General features: G+C 38.5%; 1 protein-coding gene across 3 annotated transcripts in view; it reads right to left on the bottom strand.

Moving 5' to 3' along the window:
• Positions 1-18,739, bottom strand: part of DNAH14 (dynein axonemal heavy chain 14) — a 138,706-nt gene that overhangs the window by 117,577 nt on the left and 2,390 nt on the right. For all 3 annotated transcript variants that reach the window (XM_081903569.1, XM_081903568.1, XM_081903567.1), the window contains exons 3-11: positions 17,619-17,752; positions 16,585-16,749; positions 15,203-15,315; positions 13,713-13,775; positions 12,311-12,449; positions 11,203-11,338; positions 9,097-9,349; positions 8,540-8,705; positions 6,487-6,775 (exon numbers count right to left, since the gene is read on the bottom strand). In XM_081903569.1, the coding sequence (XP_081759695.1) occupies positions 6,487-6,775; positions 8,540-8,705; positions 9,097-9,349; positions 11,203-11,338; positions 12,311-12,449; positions 13,713-13,775; positions 15,203-15,315; positions 16,585-16,749; positions 17,619-17,752 (1,458 nt within the window). The remainder of the gene's footprint in view (positions 1-6,486; positions 6,776-8,539; positions 8,706-9,096; positions 9,350-11,202; positions 11,339-12,310; positions 12,450-13,712; positions 13,776-15,202; positions 15,316-16,584; positions 16,750-17,618; positions 17,753-18,739) is intronic.

Below are 18,739 nucleotides of genomic sequence, written 5' to 3'. Positions count from 1 at the left end.
AAGACTGCAACATAAGAACATCCCTATTTGTTTTACTCTGCTTCACAGCCTTACAACCTGTATTTCTCACACGTGGGACAGGTTTAAATTGTAATCTACAAAGAGCTGGAGGAGTGGAGGCTGTAAGTAACTTTTTTACTGTTTGGATCTGAGCATCTACTGAACTGTATTTAAAGACAGAAAAGGAGTTTAAGCATTGGATTTATGTGTTAGCATGGACTTTGAAACTTTCTTCTGCTGAAGTTACAATTTAAAGAAGGAAACCAGGGCTGGAACTGCCTGGCAACAGTAGCAATCAGCTTGCAGACCCAAGCATTTTGATACATAAACTGGGAAAATTTGAGAGGTTTGGACTTGGTTACTTTATAACATCAACTGAAGTACCAGTAAGCACTGTTCTGAGACATTGTGTTTTTATAACACCAACTCTGCTAAAGATCTAACATTTGAAGGTTTTTGGGACTTTAACTTTTATTTTGTGGTAATCCTTCCTGAAAGACATTTTAGGCTCCCCCTAGAGGTTTTTGGACTTAACAACAGGGATATTGTTTTACTTTCTATTTCTCGGCCTGCTGGCGAAGTGCTGCACCTGGGCCGTCTCTTTCAACTCAGCTTGACCTTGACTATTAGATAAGTTTGGAATGAGTGGCGCAAAGAAAAAAGAGACCAAGGAAAAAGAGCAAAAAGAACCAAGACCAAGAACGAAACAAACAACTCTAGCCTCAACTCTACAGCAACGTAGATCGTCTGTGCCTCTTTCGCACTCTGAGGAAGAAGCTGCCTCCTTGCCACAGGCAGGGGGTGGAGAGACAGAGGATTTACAACTGGAGGATATGGCCTCAGGATCAGCTTCTTCTATTTTAGAAAAAATCTATGAAAAATTGGAATCTCTGGACAAGAGAGTGGAATCTTTGGACAAAAAGGCTGATGAGCAAACTGCGAAAATAGACCAGAACACAGAATGCCTAAATAGAATAACTGGGCAAGTGGCACAGAACACCCAATCGATTGCAAAACTGGAGGAGGCTTCAGGGGAAAACAGGAAATTGGTTGAAGACACTAACCAAAGACTTGGACAGTTGGAAAAAGAGGTAAGACCACTCAACAAACAAGTAGGTGAACACCAGACCTATCTTTCGATGATTGAACTGAAAAATAGGGAGACCAATTTAAGGATAAGATCTGTACCCGAGGTAGAAGAAGATAAACTGGCTGAGTTCCTGACTAAAATATTTTCCGTGCAGTGGAAACCTGAAGAAAAAGATTTCAAAATTACATCAGCCTTCAGGCTGGGAAGATTGACAAGAAAAGACAAGCCCAGAGATTGCCTGATTACAGTGAGATCAAAGGAGGAAAGGGATAGAATCTTGGGCCTACACTACAAAAACCCACTGGACATTTTGGACAAAAGAATCGAATTTTATAAGGATATCCCTAGACAGCTTCTGGATTTGAGATCAGAATATTTGGAACTAGCAAAACTATTGAGGAGCAACTCAATTATCTTTAGGTGGGAATTTCCCCAAGGATTATCGTTTACTTTTAGAGGGAGGAAGATCAAAATCAGAACATTGGAAGATAGAGACAAATTTTTGAACCAGTACGGAGAAGACCTTCATAAAGGACTTGGATCATTGCCGGAGCCTGGAGCACCAAGGGAACCGGCACCCTCGGAGGACAAAGTACCACCCCCTGAAAAATAACCAGATTTCTACAGGATGTCTCTCCAACTTCTGAGCTGGAACATAAATGGCTGCAACATTCCCGAGAAAAGGAAGAAAATCTTTCATATATTAAAAAAGGAACAATTGGACATTATTTGCTTGCAAGAAACACACGTGACTAGGCTCCATAGAAAAGTTTTGGTAAACAAAAGACTCGGCCAGGAATTTATATCTTTAGACAAAGAAGAGAGGGGTGGTGATATATGCAAAGGAGAGCCTTTCACCTAAATTATTATTCAAAGATGAACATGGCAGAATTTTGGCAGTTGAAATACAATATCAAGGAGAAAAAATTATGTTATTAGGAATTTATGCACCAAATGAAGGGAAATCGGAATTTTATAAGAAGTTGCATGAGAGCATGCTGGAGTATCTGGACTTTGATAACATCATCATGATGGGAGATACGAATGGGATTGTATCAACTAACATGGATAAGTCGCAAGGTCAAAAGGTTACCAAAGATGGCAGACTACCAAAGACCTTTTTTGAAATGACAGACAATATGGACTGGATTGACATTTGGAGAACGAGAAACCCCTTGGGAAAGGAAGGAACATTCTTCTCTGAAGCCCATCTGACTTGGACAAGAATCGACCAAATATGGATTACTAGAGGTCTGGCACCTAAGGTCAGGAAAGTGGAAATCTGCCCAAAGACCTGCTCCGACCATAACGCTTTGAAAATGGATTTGACATTGTTCCCAACCGGTTCCTTTCGATGGAAGATGAATGACAACTTATTCAGAGATCAGGAGACTATTAAAAAGGCCCAAAAAGTTTTGAAGGACTATTTCGAAATAAATTTGAACACAACGGTGGAAAAAAGAACAATTTGGGACGCAAGTAAAGCTGTGATGAGAGGGTTCTTAATACAACAGAATGCTATTAAGAAAAGGAAACAAAATGAAAAGAAAGGCAAGATCTTGGAGAAAATAAAAGAATTAAAGAAGAAGTTAAGAGCAAATCCGAAGTCACAGCCGATTCTGAGAGAAATTAAACTTCACCAGGCACAATATTCTAAATTGATAAATCAGGAAATAGAATGGAAGATTAAGTTAATGAAACAAAAAACATTTGAATCGGCAAATAAATGTGGGAAACTGCTGGCTTGGCAGTTGAAGAAGAGACAAAAGTTGAACATAGTAACAAATCTAGAAATTGAAGGAAGAAGTATTCAGAACCCTGTGGAAATTAGGAAATCCTTCCAGAAATATTTCAAGAAACTATATACCCAAGGGCCGCAAAATGAAGTTGAGATTGAACAATTTTTGAAAAAACATAGTCTTAAAAAATTTACACAAGAAAATAGACTACTCCTGAATAGTCAAATAACACGACAAGAAATTGAACATGCCATTCAGAACATGAAGCTGGGCAAATCTCCAGGACCAGATGGTCTGACCTCCAAGTATTACAAGACAATGAGTGACTATCTGATTCAACCTTTGATGGAGGTCAGCAATGAAATTTTGGAGGGAAAGAAGGCGCCGGAATCGTGGAAGGAAGCTTTTATCACGTTGATACCAAAATCAGAAACTGAAAAGACACAACTGAAGAACTACCGCCCCATCTCCCTTTTAAATGTGGATTACAAAATATTTGCTGATGTTTTAGCAAGCAGACTTAAAAGAGCTTTGAATGAAGTAATTCACAAGGATCAGGCTGGCTTTCTCCCAGGAAGACACATGTTTGCAAACACAAGGAACATTATAGACATTTTGGAACTTTTGCAAACAAATATAAACACTAAAGCAGTTCTGATCTTTATAGACGCGGAGAAGGCCTTTGACAACATCTCTTGGAAATTTATGAAGGGAAATTTAAAAGAAATGGGAGCGGGGCGGGGTTTTCAAAATGGGATTGACGCAATATATTCAGAACAAAAAGCCAAATTGATAGTTAACAATGTGGTAACGGAAGAATTTAAAATTGAAAAAGGAACACGACAAGGCTGCCCGATTTCCCCTCTGTTATTTATTTCAGTCCTGGAGGTGCTCCTGAACTTGATTAGAGGTGACCGGCTGGTGCAGGGGATTGAGGTCGGAGCGAAACAATATAAACTTAAAGCTTTTGCAGATGACCTAGTCTTGACATTGCAGGAGCCAGAATCTAGTACGAAAAGAGTCTTGCAACTGATACATGATTTTGGACAGGTCGCAGGATTTAAGCTAAATACAGTGGTGCCTCGCAAGACGAAATTAATCCGTTCCATGAGGCTCTTCGTATAGCGGTTTTTTCGTCTTGCGAAGCAATCCCATTGACAGCTTAGCGGATTAGCGCTACAGCTGTCAAGCGGCTTCCAGCGATCAGCTGTTAAGCGGCTTATCAGCGGAACAGCTGATAAGCGGCTTAGCGGCTTAAGAAAAGGGTGAAAATAGCGAAAAAAACCCGCGGGGGATGCAAGATTTTTTTCGTCTTGCGAAGCAACCCCATAGGGGAATTCGTTTTACGAAGCGCCTCCAAAACGGAAAACCCTTTCGTCTAGCGGGTTTTTCGTCTTGCGAGGCGTTCGTCTTGCGGGGCACCACTGTAAACAAAAAACGAAGGTGTTAGGGAAAAACATGACAGATACAGAGTCAGAACGGTTTCAGAGAGAAACAGAATTATCACTGGTGAAAAAGGTAAAGTACCTAGGGGTTAATATAACAGCCAAGAATCTGAGTCTATTTAAGGACAATTATGAAAAATGTTGGTCTGAAATTAAGAGAGACTTGGAAAGTTGGGCAAAATTGAAACTTTCTTTGTTAGGCCGAATTGCTGCCATTAAGATGAATGTGCTGCCAAAGATGTTGTTCTTGTTTCAAACATTGCAAATTGTGGACAAAACGGAGTGTTTTCGGAGGTGGCAGAGAGATATTCCTAAATTTGTCTGGCAGGGCAAAAAGCCCCGAATCAAGTTTAAGATACTAACAGATGCAAAGGAAAGAGGGGGCTTTGCCCTGCCAGACTTAAGGCTGTACTATGAAGCCGCAGCTTTCTGTTGGCTAAAAGATTGGCTACTTCTCGAAGACACTGACGTGTTAGATCTGGAAGGTTATAACAATGCTTTTGGTTGGCACGCATATTTGTGGTATGACAAAGCTAAGATAAACAAGGCCTTTAAGAACCATATTGTCAGAAAAGCAGTGTTTAATGTCTGGACAAAATACAAAGACTTATTGGAAAATAAAACTCCGAGGTGGCTTTCACCCTTGGAAGCTAAGGCTTGGAAAAGACCCAATATGGAAGCCTACTGGCCAAAATATTGGGAACTGTTAGAAAAAGATGGGGATAATTGGAAATTGCAGAGTATGGAGAAAATGAAGGATAAAGTGCGAGACTGGTTACATTACGCTCAGATTAAGGAAATTTTTAAAAGTGACAAAAAGCTAGGATTCCAGGTGGAGAAATCGAAGTTGGAAACAGAACTGTTAGAACCTAAGACTAAGGTACTTTCAAGAATGTATAATTTGCTGCTGAAATGGAATACGCAAGACGAAATGGTTAAGTCGGCTATGATAAAATGGGCACAAGACATTGGGCATAACATTATGTTTGAGGACTGGGAAAGGTTGTGGACCACTGGGTTGAATTTCACTGCATGTAATGCTTTGAAAGAAAATGTACTGAAAATGATATACAGATGGTACATGACCCCAGTTAAACTTGCCAAAATATACCATTCGTCTGATAATAAATGTTGGAAATGTAAAGAAAATGAAGGAACATTCTTCCACCTCTGGTGGACTTGCCCCAAAGTGAAGGCCTTCTGGGAAATGATATATAATGAGTTGAAAAAGGTGTTTAAGTATACCTTTACCAAGAAACCAGAGGCCTTTCTTCTGGGCATTGTCGACCAGAAGGTGTTAAAGAAAGATAGAACATTTTTCATGTACGCAACAACAGCAGCAAGGATACTACTCGCTAAGAACTGGAAAACTCAAGATCTACCCACATTGGAAGAATGGCAGATGCAACTGATGGACTATATGCAACTGGCGGAGATGACTGGCAGAATCCGAGACCTGGGAGAAGAAAGGATTGAAGAAGATTGGAAGAAATTCAAGACCTACCTGCAGAAATATTGTGACTTAGTGGAATGTTAAGAAGGATGCTTGGTTATAAATAATTGGCCATCATTAAAATAGATTAAGAATTGATGATAAGAGAGATTAAGAGAAACAATTAGTAGGAGAATTATTTTATGGTATTTAAGCAAGTGGTTATAGATTTGGAAATGATAATTTGCTTGACAAAAATTTATTAAAGATGTAAATGGGAGCGGGAGACGTGAGGAAGTTCAAGGATATTGTGAAATTTTGTTAAAACAAAGCAATAATGTTTAAAAATAAATAAATAAATTGTAATCTACAGATTTAATCCTCTATCCATCTCCTACATAAACATGGTGTGATAGCTGCAGAGCTAATGTCACTTGTCACTGGGCCTATCCACATTTCTGCTTGTCCCATATCTAGAAAGCACAGGTCCAAGAAGTTGTTTTCCTTGCCCTGATCATTTCCCATGCTCTTCGGTGCTAAATTGGAGCAAACATCAACCTGGATAAAACTCAAAGAGCAGTTTGTTCCAATTGAACACTAAAGAGTGGTTTTCCCCATGGGGAAAGCAGTGGGACAAGAGGAAGCATGGCTAAGTCCACTGACTCAACAGTTAGATCTTGGAGAGATGGTATATCTAATATGACTCTGAGTTGCGCATCTGTGCTCATGCAGACTCAAAGACTCAAAATTGTAATCTCAAAGAACTCAGGTTACTCTTACTCAAAATGGTTTTTTCATCGCTGGATGCATTTGACTGTAGTAGCACAGAATTTTCCGATCCTTCATGTTTGCTTTGTCTGTCACTTGGAGATAATTGTTTCAAATCTTCATCTTCCAATGTTTCATTGAAAGGTACTAATGAGGTTTCTGAGAGATAATCATCATCCTCCTCCTGGATGTATTTTCGACAAAGTTCCTTTTCATAAGGAATTCTAAGCTCTATATTTATTTTAAATATTGGCACATATTCTTCCTCTCCTCTCAGTTGCCTTTTCACATCTTCCAGTATCTAAATTTGTATAAGAAAAACAAAAATGGCGTACATTTTTATTAAGTTTTCAATCATTTAAATGCAAACGGAAAATCTGCAAAGTATGAAAAATTATGTGAAAAATATTATTTAAAAAGTATTTAATTATAAAATTGAAATAATATTCAGAAAAATAATATATTAATAAGGAACAAAATTGTATAATCCACAGCATTAATATATTATAAATCTGTTTATTCTTGCTTGAATATGAGGGGTTACTGTTGAGATAGGTCCAGAGACTAGTTAGTGCAGAACTTGGAGCTAGGTTGCTTGTGGGGTCAAACTGCTACTAGCACACAACACTTTGTAGGATTCCTCACGGGGTCCCTGCCATGGGAGCATATTCACCCAGTGCTTTTCAAGCTGCACTGGCTCCCGGTGGAGTACAGGATCAGATTTAAGGTGCTGCTTTTGACCTTTAAAGCCCTTCACGACCTAGGACCCTCGTACCTACGGGAACCCCTCTCCCAGTATGCCCCATGGAGAGCCTCAAGGTCCATAAATAGCAACACCCCTGTGGTCCCGGGCCCTAAGAAAGTTAGATTGGCTTCAACCAGAGCCAGGGCCTTTTCAACTCTGGCTCCGGCCTGGTGGAACGCTCTGCCTCACGAGACCAGGGCCCTGCAGGATCTGATTTCTTTCCGCAGGGCCTGTAAGACAGAGTTGTTCCGCCTGGCCTTTGGCTTGGAGCCAATTTGATTCCCTCCCTCTCTTTTTTCTTTTCCTTCTCCTTCTGCGATGAGGCTACATTTTAATATTTTAATGTTTCAGTATTTTAATGTTGTATTTTTTAATTTTGTTTTTAAGTTGTAATCATTTAACTTGTTTTTATTATTGCTTGTAAGCCGCTCTGAGCCCAGCCTTGGCTGGGGAGGGCGGGGTATAAATAAAAATAATAATAATAATAATTATTATTATTATCATCTCTTATATATCCAATAGGTCACTGCATTCTGCAGGAGTTTCTTCCTAAAGTCCCAAAAATATCAGCAGCCTGCTCCACATTAACAACTTGTAACATAGTTTTCAGTGTGGCATCTATGTTTCATTATGACAGGTACCCATTATATGTATTTCCCAGAAACAATGGAAAACATTTTTTATTTTGACGTTTTTTTCAGCTGGATGAAAGAATTTCTGCTCATTTGCTCATTTGATATTGTTCTTTAACCTAACCAGTTGTTTTCATACTGTTTTATAAAGTTTTCATGATATGTTTGTAAATCACTTTGAGACATGTAAAAGGTGATTCATAACTTAATAACAACAACAAAAATCCATTCTATATTATTATTGTTGTTCTTGTTGTTATTAACATTCTGAAATTAAGCTTCTTAATTTCTTACCACTGTGATTCTATTTCAAAAGAAACGATTGTGCTTAGAACTTAATGAGATATAACATGGAAAAAAAAATCTTAATTTTATTATACCTTAAGCATTAAAAAAAACCTAGGAAGAAACTGCCTATAGCTTCCAAATAGCGTGTCATGAGGCATGGAGAGACTATGAGAAACGTGAACCTAAAACTCATTTATTAAGTTTGCTTTAATTTCTATTGAAATAAGCTATATTAGGATGATTTTATTTTGAAAAGTGGAGCATGAATGAATTAACAATCAAACAAAGTGAGACATAAATGAATAAAAAATCTAGCAGAATGCAATCATGCATTATCTTGTAGCTACATTCAGTCCTTCATAAGGGTTAGATTAATATATTTTCATTGAAAACAATTTACCTTGCCTATATCACCAACAGTAATGATTTCTACTTGTGGCTCAGGCTTTTCTGAATGGCGTGATGATGCCTGCGATATCTCAAAATAATTGGCTTGAAACATCTGTTTATGTCTATTCTCAGTATTCGATAAGCTATTTGCTCTCTCAATTGTTTTTTTATATGCCCTGCATATATGGGGAAAAAAACCCTCAATTATTTTTGAACAGATATAGGACAAACTATTTCTACTAAGTAATTGCACACACTTTTATCCTGCCTTTTCCCAAAGAGCTCAGGGTAGTAGATACAGAATGATACTGGTAACTGACTTAAAACATTAAACTACATATTAAATATATCAGAAAGATTATTTAACTATTTGTTAACTATATAATTGGTGTTTATTATAACAGTTATTCGACAACAAGCATTTGCTCCGAGAAATTCTTTTTCATAATCTTTCAAAACAGGTACCTATGCTTAATCATAAAAGAAAATGACAAAGGAATCTTATGAACAATACAATAAAGCAAAACATTTTGGACAAGTGTTTTCATCATAAACAGGCGAAAATACCATATAAGGTCCTCATTTGTCTTCAGTTTTGAAACTGTCATATTATTAGAGCCTTCAAATATCTCCAAAAGAAGGTTTAAAGCATTGTGAACCAATTTTCGAAGCACTTCTTGAAACATTCGGTCAACAAGCTGAAGAAACCTAGAAAAGTCTTCCATTATGTGCCGCCATCCAGCTATCTCAAAGTGTTTTGGTTTTTTTCTGGCATCATCTGGCAAATGCAGAAAAAGCTTTTCTGCTCCCTTCATTTCAGCTATCTATAACATTTTGGAAAAAATAATTTGGAAAAAATAATTACTATATACTGAATAACCTTTTTATAAGATAAAATATTTGCAATACTTGTTCTAAGCTACTAGTAATTTAGGACTGCTTCCAATGAAATAATTTTCTCTGGTAATAAAAAAGTTTTTATCTGGTGAACTTCTGGTCTTCTCATTATGTATAATTGTTAGATTGGTCGCTTCATACAAAAGCTTCTGCGTGGCATAAATTAAAACAAAACCAATTAAAACATCAGTTTACAATCAAATAATAATAAAATAAGATGCATAATCATAAAATAAGGGTTCATAATAAAATAAGATGCTGCTTTAAGAACCATTTAGCTCAATCACGAATTTCAAAAACTCACCATGCAAGCTAAAGTATTCATCAACAGAATGAAACGGGAACTAAAATGAACAGTCAAATAATATTAACATGTTTAAAAAGATTAAAAGATCAGAGCCCAGCACCAATTGAAATAAGAAAATCAGCATTCTCCAAGAATGCCGATGATAACTTGAGCACCTTGCCCATTTCCCACTAGCCTTTAATTGTTCAAGTTTTCTGGATTAAGAATGATTTTTTTCATTTCGTTTAAGGAGGCTGAGGCGACTCCCTCCCATAAAGAGGAGTTTAATACCTTACCATTGATACATTTACTCAGTATTATCTACACTGGCTGGCAGCAGCTCTCTTTCTAGCGATGCCTGGTATTGACTCTGGGGCCCTTTTAAAAGCACAGCATGTACTTTGCCACTAATCTAAAGCCTTTCTCCACCTAACAATTCCATTTGCGTGGACAGTCAGAGTCCCCCCAACCCCAGGCGACCCCCGAGCGGAATAATGACTCAAGACAATGTGCTATGGGATTAAAATTGGCCACAACTTTATTAAGTTTCTGATGTAGGGAGACCTTGGCTCAGGCATCAGCCATTTATCCTTCCCAGTCCCAGCCGGGGATCTGGGAGACATCACAATTATCCAGAGAGTGTGGGGATTGGGCTGGCTTTGGAGAATATATGTTCAAGCAGAGAGCCTGCCCGCCGTTTCGTTGCCGTTGTAGCAATGACAACCTCTCAGCATATGGCCAATATGCCGTTGGAGCAATGACAACCTCTCGGCATATGGCCAATGCCTCCCCCCTCAAAACCCCTTTAACGGGGAACCCTGGGATCACCGCTACAAGGGGGGTCACCGCTTCGCTCCCCCCCCTTTAGGAAGATAGACTAAAGGATTCCGCCCAAGGCCTGAACCTGCCAAAGTTGTGACATTTTGCTACAGGAAAGGCAAAACCTCCCAATGCAGGAAAATTCCTTTCCGGCCCTTCAACAGCGACCCTGACGTAGCAGTGCCTGCATACCTGTGGAGAAGAGGTTAACCTGCAAAAGAAGACTTAACTGAGGGAGGGCAGGGTGGGAGAAGCTCTGGAGCCAACTGAAGCTTCGCAGGTAAGATTCACCTTCTGTTGTGTGGGCAGGGCGGTCCCTCCCCTTCCCTGGCCGATCCCCTGGCAATGCCTCTCCAGGCAGGATTGGACGATTGGCTGAGGTAGGTAGAGACCTCCAGGTATTCAGCCTGGGGAGGATGAAGCCAGGCCAAACTACCAGAAGCTGCACTGGGAGCCAGGGGGCTGTGTGCAACCACGCAAAAGGCCCCCCCATTTGATGTGGGGAGCAGTCATTCACTTAAAAAATGAATAAAATACACATTAAAACTTGAAAAATACAATGAAACTCCAAAAGCACACCCTTTTTCTTGCTGTTAGAGAAAAAAATTAAATATATATGAAGTGATATACAATAATTAAAATATTTAGAATTAAAGTACAAAAAAGAGAACTTGCCTTTAAGAAAGAGGTCCGGATTACTTTGATTACTTTATCTTTAAAATCTTGTAGCTGAGTGAGTGCCCATTGACTTTGTTTGTATTGTTCCTCACAAAATTCATCCAAAGTGTATGTGTGGGATATGTCTATCTAAGGGGGGAAAAGGGGGGGATATATATAGAATAACCAAAAATACCCTAAAACTAGTGCAAGATCCTGTGTCCGTTGAACCACCTCATTAATCCTTAAGGGCAAAAGCAAGAAATGTCATAGCATCAGCACTAAAATGCAAAAAAGAATAGTTTAAAATCTGTAAAATTCTGTTCATCTTAATGTAAACACAGCAATCAACTTTGACAGCACTCCTTCTTTTAAACCAGCAGTTCTCTGCTTAACTTCCCACAATAATGCACCACAAAACATAGCAATAAATATACAGAGCATGAGAACTGAATTAATGATCAGACTTCCAGGGGAGTGTCGTGGCTGGTTATTTGCATCTGTCAAGGCACTGTCAACAGATGTAATTAAGTGTTGATTAACGAAAGCTGCTGTCTGCAAAATTGGCTTAATATTACATGTCTGTGAATCACCAAAATATCACTGGGAAGCAGGAAAGCAGGTATGGAGTCGATTATTGTAAAAAGAAAAAACACATTTAAATCTTTCAATAAATAAATATTTTATATTTAAAAATAATGTATTAGGAATTACATAGATCACCATGATATTAATCACTTTATCATATATGCAACATACTGTGAAACTGAACTGATGCAATTGATTCAGTTGTTACAAGCCAAATCCTAGACTTAATGACCTTGAACCTGAACCAGAACTTTAGTTAAAACTGAACATAAACCAGAACCAAACTAATACATTTGATCTGATTCTCTTGTTTCTCACGCTGATAGTTCATAATGCCTTCATCATTTATCAGATGAAATCTTGAGAAATGGAAACCGTACATTAATGCATTCATTTTATTATATTACATTTTAATTGGCTTCCAGATTTTCATTGGCTTCCACAGTAAATATTTCTGTATAAGTAATTATATTTAAAGTTGTGGAAATATTTTTTCCTACACTTTTCTATCCATTGAAAATATTTTCCTCTCACCTTTATGAAATTGATAGTTTTATCTTCTGACAATTTGTGCTTCTCGGTGTTACTCACGTCCTCACACAATGCTTGAATATAAAGCAAGCATTTTTGTAATATCTCATCAGCCAGAAACAAACGTTTATACAACAGCATTCTGCCAAAAAGAAAACCAGTTCTAAGTATAAAACCCATACAGATTCTCAGTTCACAGTAATAAATGTTAAGTGACATAATAGGGATGCCATGGAATTTCTCCAAAATTGTGTCTGTGCAGTTGATGAATGAATGAAGGTGTGCATACAAACACTCTCTCTCTCTCTCTCTCTCTCTCTCTCTCTCTCTCTCTCTCTCTCTCTCTCATATAACCTTTATAGTACCCCCCCTTTTTGGAATTTGGAATTTATATCTCTGACTATATATGCCACCAGTTAATAAAAAGTTTCTGTATTTGAAATCACAAAGAGGTGTTATGTACTGAGTTGAATAGGATGCAAACTGCAGCAGTCTGATTGGTCCTAGAACAATAGGATCCAAAATGCAGCAGTCTGATTGGTCCTAGAACAATAGGATTCAGAATGCAGCAGTCTGATTGGTCCTAGAACAATGCAGCAATATGATTGGTTGGCAGGAGCCACCCAATCCAGCTCCAGATAGAAGTGAATCCACAAACTGATTGGCCTACAGGAGAATTCCGGAATTAGCCAATCATGTGCAGCCCATTGTGTAAATAATGTATATAAAGCAGATACTTTGAGGGGACTTCCATTCCCTCCTCACCACTATGAGCTGAATAAAGAGCATGAAATCCACTCTTGACTCCGAGTATATTTCAAGAAGGTTCTGAGGAACTCAGAAAAATGGCTGCAGTCACTGGCAGCCACAGCCCTATTTAGGATAGGATTCAGAGCCATACAGTTTCATCTGACTCTGCTTTAGTGGCCACAGCCACAATCAGATGCATCTGTTTCTGATTCATGGACGAGACAAGTCTCACCCATTATTCCAAGGGCACACTAAGAAAATCCATCTAACTACATCCATCAGGGGTGTAATGTACACTTCTCTGTTCCTCTCCCACCACTGTAAACTATAATGGGCCACTACACACTTTGTAAAAATCTGAACTTCTGACTTACCGAATATAGCAGTAGAAAATGAAAACCACTGCACAGCTAATTTGCTAACTATATTTCAGAAATGATAGGTAATAATAATAATAATAATAATAATTTATTTCTACTCTGCCCATTTGGCTGGGTTTCCCCAGCCACTCCAGGCAGCTCCCAACAGAATATCAATAAATAATAATAATAATAATAATAATAAGTGATAAAACATCAAACATTAAAAACTTCCCTAAAAAGGGTTGCCTTAGTTTCACAAACTGTTTACAATAATATATTTTGTTCACACTTACTTGCTGTTCTCTATTTTTGATCTCTTAACATTGCTTTTCCAGGTGATAAAGTATTTCCTCTTTCTAGAAAGAAAAAAGTAGAGAAAGAGATCTGGAAGATTGCACAACAAAAAGATAATACAGTTTGTCAATGTAAGTTGAGTTGCCTATGTTTTTATGTATTACATGTTTCGTTTTTCTTTTTTTTCTTTTTTCCTTTTTTCTTGGCTGTGTAAGTATGTTTGTGATATGTATGATATATATGTTAAAAAGCAATAAAAAATATTTTTTAAAAAAGATAATACAGTAGAGCAACATGTTTACTTCAATTTTGTCACAAAAAGGAAATATTTAAATATTTAAAATCAGACCATACTCAAAGGTCTCAACTCCAGTAGCAGCAGCATTGTGAACTTAATAGTGTAAGCAAAAGAACCCAAACCTGCCCCCCCCCCGCCTCGGTATCTCTCCCAAGAAACTTGCAAATTCCGCAGTGAGGGAGACAGTAGATACTAGAGAGGAATAGTAGAAACAATGGGAAGAATGAATATGAGCAAATACAGTACTAACATTGGTTACTTACTGTGAATGGGCCTTGTATATTGGCATAGGGAAATGTCCGCATGGAAGATTGTGTATATTCCCTCTGTGTACAGCCTGCCCCCTCCTTGTCACCTTGGCAATCCATGTCTGCCGAGGCCCAAAGATTCCTCTCTAATGTGCAATATGCATCGTCAACACGTCAACACCTTTTATCATGTTAACACCTCCATCCCAGGTGAGGCCCCGACTTGGAAAGGAAGCTTAACCTGTATTTTTCCATTGGCCTGGAATCTTCCCTTCAATACTCCAAATATTGATTCTGACATTCATTCATTTATTGGGTTTTAGGGGGTCTCCCCTCGCAACATCCTCAGTAACATATAGGAAGAAATAATAATTTGAATAATAATAATTCTGGTTATATTGGGGTGGATCAAGAGATGCACTAACAGAAGAAGATCTGGCAGTGACATACATAGGAGCCAACTCCTAGGGGCCGTGGGGGCTTTGGTCCCCACAATAAAATATTTGAAGGGGCTGGGCACCCACAATGGGCATTTCCATTCAAATGGTGTGTGTGCATTGCATCATGTGATCGATTATGCAGGGTGGGGCATACCTAGGCTCCCACAATATTTTATTCAACTTGGCACCCCTGGTGACACATGAACAGTTGTGCAAGAGTTGGTGGAAGATATTACGTAACACTGTGCAAATTACAAAGTGCCTAGGATGGATTAATTAGGAGAAATGGTGCAATGCTTTTTGCAGGCACACATCTTGAGACCTTGTGGAAAAGACTGCAACCTTGTGCAAGAGATTTGTGCAAACTGAAGCACAACATTCAATTTCTATTCTCCCTTCTCATGCAAAGATATTGTGTTGTAACAGAAAAAGCCCTTCTGTAAGAGGAATAGCACTCCAGGATTCAGCCTATAATGTAGTCAAAATATAATACAACCTCTTACCTGAAATTAAAACATGTATCGATACTTCGTAATGCATAATAAATTTGTCTTTCACACAACCACTCGATTACTGGTATTATTTCCATTTCTTCTTTTCCACACACTGAAGTAAACTAGAAAAATGAAGCAAAACTACCGGTACTTTCAGGAGTTCAAAGATTTAACTGCTTCTGCTTATTTTAAACTGTGAAGTTTCTCCCTTCTTACCTCTATAGATGTGTAATTTTTATAATCAACCAGCACCCTATAAACACATCAGTAGAGGTAAAGGTATCTCTGACCATTAGGTCCAGTCGTGGCCGACTCTGGGGTTGTGGCGCTCATCTCGCTTTATTGGCCGAGGGAGCTGGCGTACAACCTCCGGGTCATGTGGCCAGCATGACTAAGCCGCTTCTGGCGAACCAGAGCAGTGCAACATACCACTATTTATGTTTTCTTACATCTACTTAATGAAAAAATATGAATGTCACACACAGGAATTCTACCATTTGCCTGAAAATCTGACCATTGATTCTACAATTCAGAAACATTTGTTTTTAGATAATCTCACAATTATGTCACTCAACTCAGTTTGGAGATCCAGCCATCAGTACACAACCAATTCCAACTAGATCCTTTGCTTTGGAAGGCATACTTTGTGTAGAACAGGGGATTGTCAGATTTTAAATTTATGGAATTTACTTATTCAGGTGAGCCAACATACACCAAGAATTAAGGACAAAGTGCCTCTGAAAACATATTCAACTCAGGACAAAAGTCTACTCCAGGTTTCCTCCCAAGCTTTCTTTGTGTCAGAAACATAATTTAGTTTAGTGAGAGGATGCCTTTTAGTCGTTGCTTTGTTAGAAACCAGGGACTCAGGAATTCTCATTGATGTACAGCGGTACCTCGGGTTACATACGCTTCAGGTTACATACACTTCAGGTTACAGACTCCGTTAACCCAGAAATATTGCTTCAGGTTAAGAACTTTGCTTCAGGATGAGAACAGAAATCGTGCTCCGGCGGCGTGGTGGCAGCAGGAGGCCCTATTAGCTAAAGTGGTGCTTCAGGTTAAGAACAGTTTCAGGTTAAGTACGGACCTCCGGAACGAATTAAGTACTTAACCCGAGGTACCACTGTACATTAGGATCGCTTCTTGCGCGGGGTTATGTTTGGGGGGGGGAAGAGCCCGTAAATCACATAAAGTCAAAACAACCTTCTGGAACTGCCTCTGCATGAGCAACCTTACCTTTCGGAGCTGGCACAAGATCTTGCGGAACTGTCAGATAGTTGTGAGATCTCACAAGGCCTGTGAAGTCTGTGACAGCATTTCTCAGAGCCCAGCAAGCAAGGCAGAGAGCTGAAAAGCCATTTTTATGCAGGCTTTTCCCTGTTGCTTACCTTGGATACATATGAAGCTGTAACAGTCCAATATTCTTTACTTTGTTTGGCCATACTTGGAGAGACTACTTGGAGGTCATATGGATCATAGTCTGCTTTAGGGTCATTTCTACTTCTTATGAGACAATATACAAACTCTCCATCATCTTTCTGTAATGCACCTTTCTGATAACAGAAAATCAAAATGAATTAATGAAGAACTTAACAAGTGTTTCTGAAACTTGGCTCCCCAGCTGTTGTTCGACTGCAACTCCTATCATCCCTGTCCACTGGCCCAGCTAGGTAGAGCTGATGGGAATCTAACAGCAGTTAGGACCCAAGTTTGTGAAACACTGAGATTGTAAAAACACATAAGTCTTATTAAAATCAATGTAGCTGGACAATGTGTGAATTCACAATCTTTGGGCCTTGGAAATAAACAGAAACGCTCTTAAGGATCTTAATAATTATTAATAATGAAGCACCAATTCACAATACAAACATTAAGGTGGCTAGTTCTCATTTTGAGTGCTGTTAGTCCAAAACAGACTGTAAGAAACAATAGCCTAGGAAGTAGACCTAGTGTTGTACAAGAACAAAAGTGGCAGCTCTAAACAGGAAATCTTTTATTTAATAAGATAGGATATGGATTTATCTATCCATCTATCTTACTGTCTATCTATAATCATTAGTCAATACTGTAGTCAATACTACAGAATATTTAAGAAGCAAATGCAGAAGGAAGATTGAAAGCATTTAATTATAAAACCGAAGTCCTTAAGTTACGGTGCAATAGAAAGCTAAAGACATAATATGTAAAAGTTCTCCATCTATCAAATACTAGCTAGAGTTACCTTTCTTCCATGCCAGCCTACCTAATGAAAACCAAAACCCAAGGCATCCCTTCTCTGGTTTTTTTTGCTAGGATTTTGTGGAACAACCACAATACAGAACCATCAAAATCAAAGACAAATTTTCATTAACTTCAACAGGTTCCAAACTGAATCCTAAATACATAAATTAAACAAACCGACTTGAACTGAAAAGGTAAATACCGGCAACGTGATCTTCTGAAAATTAGCTAAAGTTGCTGGTTTAGCTACAAATCCACGTCGTGGTAATGATGTCTCCCACCCTAGTCTATCTCTCAGTCTCAAAATATGAGATACTACATCGTCAATAATGGGTTCTGGAAGAGAAAAGAATGTAGTGAGAATTATTTTGTGTATAAACATTATAAATGTTCCAAACAACCCTGTAATTTTGGTTAAAGCAGTAATAACATAACAACAACAACAACAACAACAACAATAATTTATTTATTTATACCCCGCCCATCTAGCTAGGTTTCCCCAGCCACTCTGGGCAGCTTCCAACAAAAGATTAAAAATACTAGATTAACTCTAAATCCACATGCCATTCTAAAATTGTGACATTATAAAGTGATAGAACTATGACTACATATAAAGCTTGGTCAGTCTGTGTAAGTTATTTACAGTATGCACACAAAGGATTCATCTAACTCAGGGATAGTCAACCTTTTTTACCTACCACCCACCAATGGATCTTTCTTGATGGTAAAATTTCCTTACCTCCCACCAGTGCTCAATGGAAGGAGGATTCAGCTTGTGCCATAGAACCCCCTACCACCCACCTAGAATCCTGAAAGCCCACTAGTGGGCGGTAGGGACCAGGTTGACAACCCCTGATCTAACTAAATCACACTGTAGACCTACTGAAATCAATGTGTATGACTAATTTAAGTCCATTAAGAGGTGTGTCTTGTTTGGCATGGGGTGCTTCGATTACATAAACAGTAATTTCTGGTTTGATGCAAGTTGCATCTGCAAAACAGTTTGAAACATTCTAGTCCTTTTTAATGTGGATGCTGGCTTAAATCAAAGCAGAAATCATTATATTTAAAGACAGGTCAACTCACCCTAATTTGCATTCAATTAGCTTGAAAATTATCTGAGTTCTTCTGGGGAGGAAACAGAAAAACCCAAATTTTTCTGAACCACTCCAGGGCTCAGAAAAGTAACCCTTCCTTCCTTGACATCCTTCCTCAGACCCAAACCTTCTCGCCAAACCTCTCAAAATCCCCTGCATTTCTTCCCTGCAAAACAGTGGTTGAAGAAGGAATTCCCTCCCCCTGGAGTCACAGATGGACAAAATG

This window comes from Podarcis melisellensis (genome assembly GCF_964234715.1).
Source record: "Podarcis melisellensis genome assembly, chromosome: 3".
NCBI classification, from domain to species: Eukaryota; Metazoa; Chordata; class Lepidosauria; order Squamata; family Lacertidae; genus Podarcis; species Podarcis melisellensis.
Note: the sequence above shows the minus strand (reverse complement) of the source record. Positions and strands in the feature narration are given on the sequence as shown.